The sequence below is a fragment of the Cynara cardunculus genome, assembly GCF_001531365.2.
Source record: "Cynara cardunculus var. scolymus isolate 2C chromosome LG 3, CcrdV1, whole genome shotgun sequence".
NCBI lineage: Eukaryota > Viridiplantae > Streptophyta > Magnoliopsida > Asterales > Asteraceae > Cynara > Cynara cardunculus.
The window spans coordinates 32,530,087-32,540,724 of NC_037530.1; the positions used below are offsets into that span (position 1 = coordinate 32,530,087).

General features: G+C 34.2%; 1 protein-coding gene across 1 annotated transcript; it reads left to right on the top strand.

The window, feature by feature from the left end:
- Positions 1–633: 633 nt before the first annotated feature.
- On the top strand, positions 634–2,043 carry LOC112510388 (geranylgeranyl diphosphate reductase, chloroplastic-like). The gene has a single exon (XM_025115787.1). It carries the CDS (start codon positions 634–636, stop codon positions 2,041–2,043), a length of 1,410 nt encoding a protein of 469 aa, XP_024971555.1.
- Positions 2,044–10,638: the final 8,595 nt, after the last annotated feature.

The window sequence follows — 10,638 nt, forward strand, 5'->3', positions numbered from 1 at the left end:
TTGTTTGGTTCATATTACGAAACTACCTCTCTATTTTTCCGTTGACCAGTCAAGGCACAATCTTTGACTAGTTAAAGCTGTAATTTTTGACCATACGAAGTGCTAGTATCACTTCTTTACTTCATAAATACATACCACTTCTCAAATAAACCTCTCGCTATTTATAATCATATAAGGTTCAAACGAAAACATAATCAAGATAAGAGAATACGAGAACGTCTATATTATAAGGTTCAATGCAAGGCGTATACGCACGTTTGGGTCAATAACCTAAGAGCGTTGATTAAATATTAATCATTTTTTATTTTTAATTCCGTCCGGTTAAATAAAAGGCATTTTATTATTTCATTCATTTTCCTTAATTTTTGAAAAATAAATTATATATATATATCTATAGAGAGAGAAATAATCAAATATAAATCTAATAAATATTACAACCTTAAAACAATTCAAATCATTTAATAGAGTTGTACATACGGGGAAAACATTTGTAATAAATGGAAATTAGAAACCAATTTCATTAAAAGTGTATAATAGACCTATATCCAAATGTACTCCTTTATAAATAAATCTCACTTGCACCCCTTCATTCATACTTTCATCTATATCCTAACGCTTCCAAACAAAGCCACAATGGCCTCCTTTGCACTCAACTCTTTTGTTGGCCTTCGCCAATCTTCACCCCAAAGCCGCCACCATCACTCCATCATCACCACTCTATCGAAATGCCTTCTACCAAGCCAACTTCACTATCCCCGCCGTCTCAATGTTGTCGCCGCCATGTCCAGCCCCAAAATCGTTGGACGAAACCTTCGTGTTGCAGTCATTGGCGGTGGTCCAGCCGGTGGTGCTGCTGCCCGCACTCTGGCCGAAGGAGGTATAGAGACGTTCTTGATAGAGCGCAAATTGGACAATGCCAAGCCCTGTGGTGGGGCCATACCACTTTGCATGGTCGGGGAATTTGACTTGCCGATGGATATTATTGACCGTCGTGTCACTAAGATGAAGATGATTTCCCCGTCAAACGTCGCCGTCGACATCGGTCGAAATCTCAAACCCCATGAGTTTGTCGGCATGGTCCGCCGGGAAGTCCTTGATGCTTACCTCCGTGACCGCGCTGCTGAATCCGGCGCCACAATCATCAACGGACTTTTCATCAAAATGGAAAAACCACAAGATAAAATGGCACCTTACGTCCTCCATTACAACGACCACGATGGTAAATCCGGGTCCACCGGAGAAAAGTTGAGCATCGAAGTTGACGCAGTAATCGGTGCCGACGGCGCAAATTCCCGTGTCGCAAAATCTATTGACGCCGGCGATTACCAGTACGCCATAGCTTTTCAAGAACGCATCAAGATTCCAGATGACAAAATGTTGTACTACGAAAACCTCGCCGAGATGTACACCGGCGATGACGTGTCACCAGACTTCTACGGATGGGTGTTTCCTAAATGTGACCACGTTGCTGTCGGAACCGGAACCGTGAAACACAAATCCGACATAAAAAAGTTCCAGTTGGCCACCCGTCTCCGTGCGCATGACAAGATTCTAGGAGGAAAGATCATTCGGGTGGAAGCTCACCCTCTCCCGCAACAACCGCGACCAAGGAGAGTGGTGGAGAGGGTGGCGCTGGTAGGAGATGCGGCGGGGTATGTAACCAAATGCGCCGGTGAAGGAATATATTTTGCGGCAAAGAGTGGGCGGATGTGTGCAGAGGCGATAGTGAAGGGGTCGGAGAATGGGAAGAAGATGGTGAATGAAGGAGATATGAGAAGGTATGTAGAGAGATGGGATAAAACATACTGGTCGATGTTCAAGGTGTTGGATGTGTTGGAGAAGGTGTTTTACAGGTCGAATCCGGGGAGGGAGGCTCTTGTGGAGTTGTGTCGGGATGAATATGTGCAGAAGATGACGTTGGAGAGTTATTTGTATAAGAAGGTGGCAACGGGGAATCCATTGGAGGACTTGAAGATGGCCATGAACACAATTGGGAGCCTGCTTAGGGCCAATGCGCTTAGAAAGGAGATGGATAAGATATGATCACTTGATCTGTACGTCTTAACTTATTATTGATTCAATCCTGACTTCGAATCAATTTCTATCAGTGTTTTTCTAGCGAGTGTTGTTTGATTTTGGTTTAGTTGCTTGGCGAGTTTAACCGATCAGCTCTTTATTTATGCTTAATGAGTAAGTCGAAAGCTTTACAAATACTTTCGTAGGACACAAATGTTGAAATAGAAGCATTTAGTTAAAAACAAATGTTTTACTAGCCTACATCTTTGACGATTTTAATGTTAGGACCGTAGTAGAAATGAATGAAGAACTTACATAGAAAATAAATCTAGATCCTAATTCTTGAAAGTTACGCGAATCTTCTAGAAAGAGAGGGGTGCCTACGAGAACGCGGACACATGGTTCCTCAGTGAACAACGGCCGTAACTATAACGGTCCTAACGTAGCGAAATTTCTTGTCGGATAAGTGTAGAGAAGCAAAAAGAGGAAGAAGAATAAAGAAAAACAAATTGGTGGCACACTTAAAATGATCGGCCACCCTATTATGACAACCCTTGAAATCTTCCAGGTGCCATGCACAACCATCTTGTTTTGAATTGGATTTCTATGTGACAGAGCAGAATTATATTCCATTTCTAGATGGCCATGTAGATTTTCTTTGAGCATTTTCGGTGAGGAGCCGTTTACCAAACGCTTATTCGGGTAAGTGAATACCAAATCACATTACCTTACCGGATGAATATGGTAAAAATCAAAAAATCTTATCCGATAAGAGCGAGACAAAGACCAAGAGTCTTACCCGGTAAGTGAGAGCGACGACTCTTACCATGGTAAGAGCTTACCGGGTAAATGTTGTATACGATACTGTTTTGGTGGACTAAAATCTTACCCGATAAGTAAATGATAATGTTAAACTTTACCGGTAAGCGCTTACCGGGTAAGTGTTGGTTAACGGCCCCTAAGACTTGATGAAAAAGTTGAGAAACACTTGATGAAAAGGTTAGCCATTGAACTAATAACTTGAAGAACAACTTAACATCCATGAAATAAGTATTTGAAAATGATTTTGGTTTAGTGGAAATTATTGTTGATGCTCTTATAGCTTTTGCCTTTTCACCTTGTGGTTTTCTTTGGGCTCCTTGGTAAAAGCTTTGATCTTGTTGTCATTGGGCTCACTGCAATTAATCGACTTCATTTCTTGGATAAGCAAAATCCATAAAATAACAATTTATTTTTATAATTTTTTATAGCATTGTATTTTCAGTTTTTTATTATATCAATGTATTTTCAAACTATTTTTTATTAAAACAATGTATTTTGAAAATTTTACCTATTATAGCATTGTATAACATTTTGATTTAAATTTACCCATTATACCAGGTTTTCATGCCACYTCATTGTCCACGTAGGTTGTCCACATGTACTATAGTGATGTGACTTTCTCATTACAATATTGTAGTTTCAAAATTATTTTATTATAGCATCTATTAGTTCTTATTAAACAATGTACTTTTAATTTTAATATTTAAATATTTTACATGTTATTTAATGAATATATTAAATGAATTAAAAAAATAAGTTATTCAATAATATATCAATATTAATAAAACTAGCAGAAGACAATTTTTCTCGTTAATATTTAAAAAAAAATATGTGTTTTTTGAAAAAAGAAAATAAGAATTGTTTCTTTTTTACCAAAAAAATATTATCTTTTAAAGAATATATAATATTTGTTCAAAAACTTTTACTTGACGTATAAGTATATTAAATCAATTAGATTTTTTGAATTATTTATTAATATAACAATATCAAAAAATTGTAGATCACAGTTTATTTCGTTAACATTTTAGAGAGAACTTTAAAAATATATGTATTTTTTTTACAACATAAAATAAGAAGTGCTACATTTTTTACAACATCCACTTTGGTATCTTATTGAACAAAAATGGTGATATTGTTGATCGTGATTTTGAACTTGTTCTTTCCATGACCCCTCTTAATTGATACAAGAGATCCAAGACTTGAAGTAGGAGTCACTTCGGTGAGGATCAACCGGTAGTGGGTGAGGGGATTGCTTTTTCCTTGAACAGTTCTTTCAAAAAACGAATCGATCTGATTGATGAGTCATAAGAAGACAATTCAAAAAAAAAAAAATAATGACGATTCAAAATATATCTCAAAAATAATATATCATATTTATTTAAGAAATATTTTACTCTAGAATATTTAATTTGCATGCAACTTAATAAGAAAAACTCAAAAAAATTAAATGTTTTTTTAAATCATAACAATGAAAAATGAAAATCACTAATAATAATTTAAAATAGTTTATTTTTATTTTTATTCTAGTTAAGTAATCAAAAGGATGTGATGCACATCACCTCATTAAAGCCACACAAGCAAAAAAAAGTCAAGGAATTAACCGGTTTAAAAGGTAACAAGTTGCCTATTACTATAATGGATAAATTTTTTAAAGTGCAATGCCTTAATAAAAAATAATTTGAAAGTAAATTGTTGTAATAAAGAAAAACAAAAGTAAAATACTATAATAAGAAAATTTATGAAAGTATGTTGTTATTTCATGCATTTAACCCTTTCTTGGATTAGCCAAACTATTGCACCAGTTGTCTTGCAACTCTTCGATCTCTAAACCTCGATCCAACATTATCAATTCGTCTAACCAGTTCTGCTAAAAAAAAAGCACAAAACAGTACAAATACCCAAAACACCACCCAATGAAGATCGAATAAACATTAAATGTGAACAATTAATGTAAATGCAAAATGCAACTAAAAACTAACAATGTCATATAAATAGAATGCACTTAACAAACCTCCACACAAGCTAAACTTTCTTTGTCCCCATGAAAGAAATTAGAATTTTATTTCAGTGAAAGAAAAAGAAAAAGAACGAACAAATAGCTCCAATGATGTCAAAATGAGTTTTGCGACAATATCACAAAGGCATAAATAAGCATTAGGATCATAAATCGTGCAAATACAACTAAATACCATGTGTTGGGTTAAAATAAAGTAATTAGGAACATTCAAATTCCAAAGCGTCTTATGAACACATACCAATCAAGCATATCACAACCTAAAAAGATTTCGCAAACATACCATAGCCGCTATGGGAAGGGATATTGATTTATAAGGATGGATGCTCACGATATCGCTCAATACTCTCAAGTGTGCATACGCTCAAATCGAGATAAATGAAACGTAATCTTGTCGCTATTAAATTTATTCTCAAGTCTAAGAGTTTACCACAAAATCACATGTAATAAGGGTCTTGGGGTGAGGTGTGGGGGTTAAGGCTACCGTGTTAAGGTATAATTAGGCTCGTTTAAAGGTATTGGGAATTTAATTTCAGTTTATTATTTTTTATGCACATAAGAGTTCTTTCCTAATATTTTTGATGGATAAACATTTTTTTTTTCGTTTACATTTTTTTTATTTTCTCTCTTTTTTTGGCATTTTTTTTATAAAAGAATTTGTGAACCCACAAGCTAGGCTTGTTTTAGGGATTTAACAAACCACCCACAAACTATGCTTGCGTTTATTTTTACACTACTGCCTAGATCCATATGCCATTTTGGAAAGTATATTTTAATGTACTTTTTTGCCTGTTTAGTCTGAAAATTAGGTGCAAAATAGAAATTAATTTTAAAGTTTTTTTTTTGCCTTTGGGAATGTTTTGAGAAATCATGGTCTCTACGCAAATTCGTGATAAACTTGGAAGAGAAACGACTTAAAAGCCATGAACTATACCTTGATGAGAGGTAACACACAAGAAATGAGAAGTAGGATTGATTACATATATGATATATGTCAATCCGAAAGGCCCAAAATCTCAATAAGTAGATCCATCCAAAATAATCACGGTTGTAATGTAGGGGATTACGGTATGCAAACTAATCTAAAATGGTGATGCGGAAAAATATGCTCAATAGTGTGTGTAAATAACAGCTAAGATAAAACATTATTAAAAGAAAAAAAATTATTTAACAACATAACAAGTAGTTACTATGTGCAATTAGTTGATTAAACAACTCAAATATGCAAAATGAGACGTTGTGTACAACAAGTTCTAACACAAGGGAGAGTAATGAAAGAATATTTTTCGAATTTTCTATATGAAAAGAAATATGAAACAAAATGCAAATAAAATAAATGAACTAAGCCTAAATGCAAAGATGCTATAAGAAAAATAAAAGATGAATACCCACTCACAAACTAAAAATTAGCATTGTCCACGATGCTCAACTACAGGTAAGGGCTAAAAACATCAATACGAAGGGAAAGGTCTTGACATTGTGCACGTGTGAAAGGAGGATCTTCATCTCATGGGTTTCAGTCTGAAGACAAGAAATCTCGCTTCAGATCTCATTTACCACCCTAAGGATGTACCATTAGGTGGAAACATGTCCTTGAGGAGGGGAAAAGAATATGGAGGACATGCGGCCAACAATGTAATGAGACCACTACAACAAATATCTTCCGAAGTAGTGTCAGAAACTTTTTCAAATTTATGTACTAATCATGCTGCTATTTCAGGTGGATCACAAAAAAATCATGCGTCATGACCCAAAGGATAAGTCATTCCTTATGAGAGACCGTGCCATGGTCACATCGTGCAAATAGTGTTCAAGAAAGGATGCGAAGGGCTATGCAGAGGCATGGATAAACGATTAATGATGTTTTGGTGGAGCGTGGAATATATATGTAAGAGTCTGCAATGCTATGCCAAAATGGTTGTTTGTTATTATCAGAAGGGTATCGGTGACATGTGTTGTGATATTTGATCACATTTGATGTTGTACAACAAACAAGACCAGAGACACCGCTAGTTTCACAGCTAGTTTAACTAGCGATAGAACTTGCCTGAGACTTTTTTGACCGACGACAACAAAGAAGCTTGGCCATCCCTTTTCCCACTCCATCATCTTTTCGGCCATAACTTTCTCCTTTCCTTTTGTCAATATGTTAATTTATGTATAAAAGGACTTTGCCTCATCCATCACCAGTCCAATTTGCTTCTTCCGACACTCAACACCATTTCTACTCTCTCTAGGAACTTTCCATTTATAGTATATGTGAGTTTGAGAAAGTGTTTTTGGTGTTGAAGATTCAAAGATAAGTCAGTTGATCTCAGATCTAAGGATCATTATACAAGCATCTGTAAACTCCTTTGTGGTAATATAATACTTGCTTTCTCTTCTTTGGTGGATGTACACTATCACATCGATATTAGAACCACGTTAGATCCTTGTGTTCTTGCTTGTGATGTTGTTATATGCTTAGATCCTAGCATATTTTGGCTGTCATTTACATAGTGAGTGTTTAATCTTTTTTGGAGCATGTTGTGCAACATCAAAATCATTCCACTTATGAATCATCTTTCCGAATTGAAAAACCCATCAGATTTCATGTTGAGATTTCTCCATGGTTTTTCAAAATTGAATAATGAAGTTAAAACCCCAAAGCTCCATTGAAGGACGAATGCAAACACACTTCCACTATGAAATTTCTGATATTACATGGGCTGAAACCAATCAAAAGCTTAACCTAGAAGATAAACTCCATTAATGGAAGAAATTCATAATAGAGCTGAGGATCTTACGTTTAGAAGAGAAACTCTTACACCAATTCCTTTTCATATTCTTCAAAGTTTCAACAATAGGTCATCTTCTACCCAAAACCTTTTCTCCATTCTTTCCTACTTTCCAGATATGAGAGGTAAACCAAATGAAGGAGAGTTATTCAATAGCTACCCTATTTACACCCTTAGCCCCTGAAATTAGATGATGCTTACAACCCAACCCTTGAACTTTCAATAAACATCAATTATTAAACTAAATGTTATTGCAACCACATCAATCGCTTATATATTTGTTAAAGGCAGTTTGGTGGTTAATATGTAATTCTACAACAATTATAACAACTAGTAACAAAGATTTAGCGATAGTTACATCTCACTCAAAGGTTGTGAGTTAGAAACACTGTCCCAAACTATGAAACCACAACCAGAGGCTCTGATCACCAGGCTTATTAACTCAAAGTTCAGAAGCTCTAGCCTTAAGATCCAAAGGCTCTAGACCACAACTTTGACTAAGTGACTCTCAAAACCTTTGATCAAAAGATTAGAGGCTCTGAGTCCAAATGCTCTAAACAACACTTGGCAAATTCATGTAAAACATCACGAACTCACACTGGAAATCACCTTATGGATCTCAAGTGAATCAGAATTTCATCAAATTATTGACTTTTTTTTTCGAAAAGGGGAACAGAACCCCAATGAAATATTTATTGAGAATAAATAAAGATTTAAATTGAAATGGGCACCCATTTTTACAAATATAAGGCAGCAATCATAAGTATATGAGGAATAAAAACAAAGTCTAGAGTCTAGACTAGAGATGGCCAAATGGGCCCGGCCCGGCCCGTAACCGACGGAGGCCCGTAACCAGAACCGACCGGGACCGGTAGTAATCGGTTTTGGACCGGCAGTTATGAACCGATTGGTGATTTTGGCGTTTTCTAGGACCGGAACCGGTTATGGGCCCGGCCCGGCCTGGTCCGATCAACGAAAGTCAAACTGTATTTTCAAATAATTCTATAGTTTGAGCTTTGTAAAACAATGCCACTTTAATCATAATAAAACGTACTTTTAAAGTGTATTTGAGTGAGCTGTATTTTTAAAATGTATTCTTAAACGTATTTATAATAAAACGTATTTATAAAATTAAACGTATATAACAAAACGTATTTTAAAACATATTAAAAATAACATATTTCAAAGATATTAATAACATATTATAAATTTATTAATTACCAAAAATTTGAAAAAAAATAATTTTTTTTTTTTTTTGCAAAGGACCGGCCGTAACCGGTTATGGGACCGGAACTAGGACTGGACGGCTTAACCGGTTACCGGTAAGCTTGACCGGTTATGAGGGATTTCACCGGAACCGGGACTGGTTATGATGAGACCGGTTATGAATGGTTTTTGTCTTGATCGGGACCGGCCGTAAGCGGTTAAGGCCCGGCCCAGGACCGGTTTTTGGCCACCTCTAGACTCTAGACCAAAAAGAACCTGTTCAACAAATTACAACCCAAAGCAGAAACCCAGGCCCAAAACAAGAATAAAATTCAGATAAAACAGAGCCCAACTACAAATAATCATATGGATATCCATGTGGGCCCAAATCGGAACAGCGTATCCTATCAAGACGGAAATCCATGATTCAATTATAATACATTGGGCAATGGAAATAATAGCATCAATAAACCATGGACCCAATCCATTTGAGATAAGAGCCCAAACACCAATTTTTGGGAAATGGGAATCAGAAACTCCATGAAGGCAGAAGCGATCGAGACAACGTTCATCGTCAAGAATCCATCATATTTGGAAGTTTGCAATGGATTCCATAGATTTCAAGCCAACGATTGATAAACATTAAAACCAATCACTCCATCGATTCAAGACATCCATTGTGATTGGAAAAGATAGCTATCCACATGTACGATAATACTGACATGACATTTCTTATTATAGCATTGTACTTTTAAAATTACTTTGTTATAACATTACCAATTTCTATTACAACATTGTATTTTTAATTTTAATATTTTTATCATTTAAACATTGTAAATTTAATCAAATATTGTTTCAATTTCTATTACAAACCTTAACGTTACTTTTTGTAATTTTTTTATTTTTATTAGATTATAGAGTTAGTTACTATTATTTTGGTCATTTTTTTGTCTTTTTTCTTTTTATTTTATTAATTAATTAATGATAATCTTAACTAAAAATGCGTATTTTTTGTTTTGTAAATTACATCACTATACAATATATATTTGCAAATTAGTAATCCGAAAAACCATTTTCTATTTTGAATTGGGTTTTAAAATATATCACTTTGTTTTGTTTATGTAAAATAAAAATGATACTAATAAAAAATGTATATTTTTAAATATTCATTTAATTAGATGTTCTTTTAAATGTATATCAAATAAAAGAACTTAAAATATACATTATTACTGTTTTTTAAGAATATAAACTTAAATTCAAAGGGGAAAAAGTAATTAGTTAATAACCACACATTTTATTGTTTTACATTTAGGTTTTAACGATAGAGCTATTTATAGTTTCAATAATTTAGGGGTTGTTTGTTTATCTCTTAATAGTTCCATTAAGAGGCAAACTCTGAATCGTTAAGAGGTGAATCTTGTTTGGTAAAAAAAAAAGTCTGTCTCTTAATGGTTCTAAAAACAACTGAATGATTTTGTATCATAGGTCTCCTTTAATCATTAAGCGTCCTAATTTCATTGTAAACAATTACCAAACCATTTATATTTTATTTTGCACTGTATCATGATAGTTTCTTAATCATTCTGACCACTTAATCATTATGCACCTAACCATTCAGCAACTGCCAAACAACCCCTTAGTTAACTATATAGTCTAATAATTAAACTACCGTAATTTCAAATACAGTTTAATAATTAAACTATATTAATTTTAAATATAGTGTAATAATTAAATTATAATTGAAATTAAAAATATATTATTTCCAAAAACCAAAAATGTAGATAAACATTTTAAATATGTAAT

What these genes read in the sequence shown, in the direction of transcription:
- LOC112510388 (XM_025115787.1), top strand. Translation starts at nt 634, where the DNA reads ATGGCCTCCTTTGCACTCAACTCTTTTGTTGGCCTTCGCCAATCTTCA.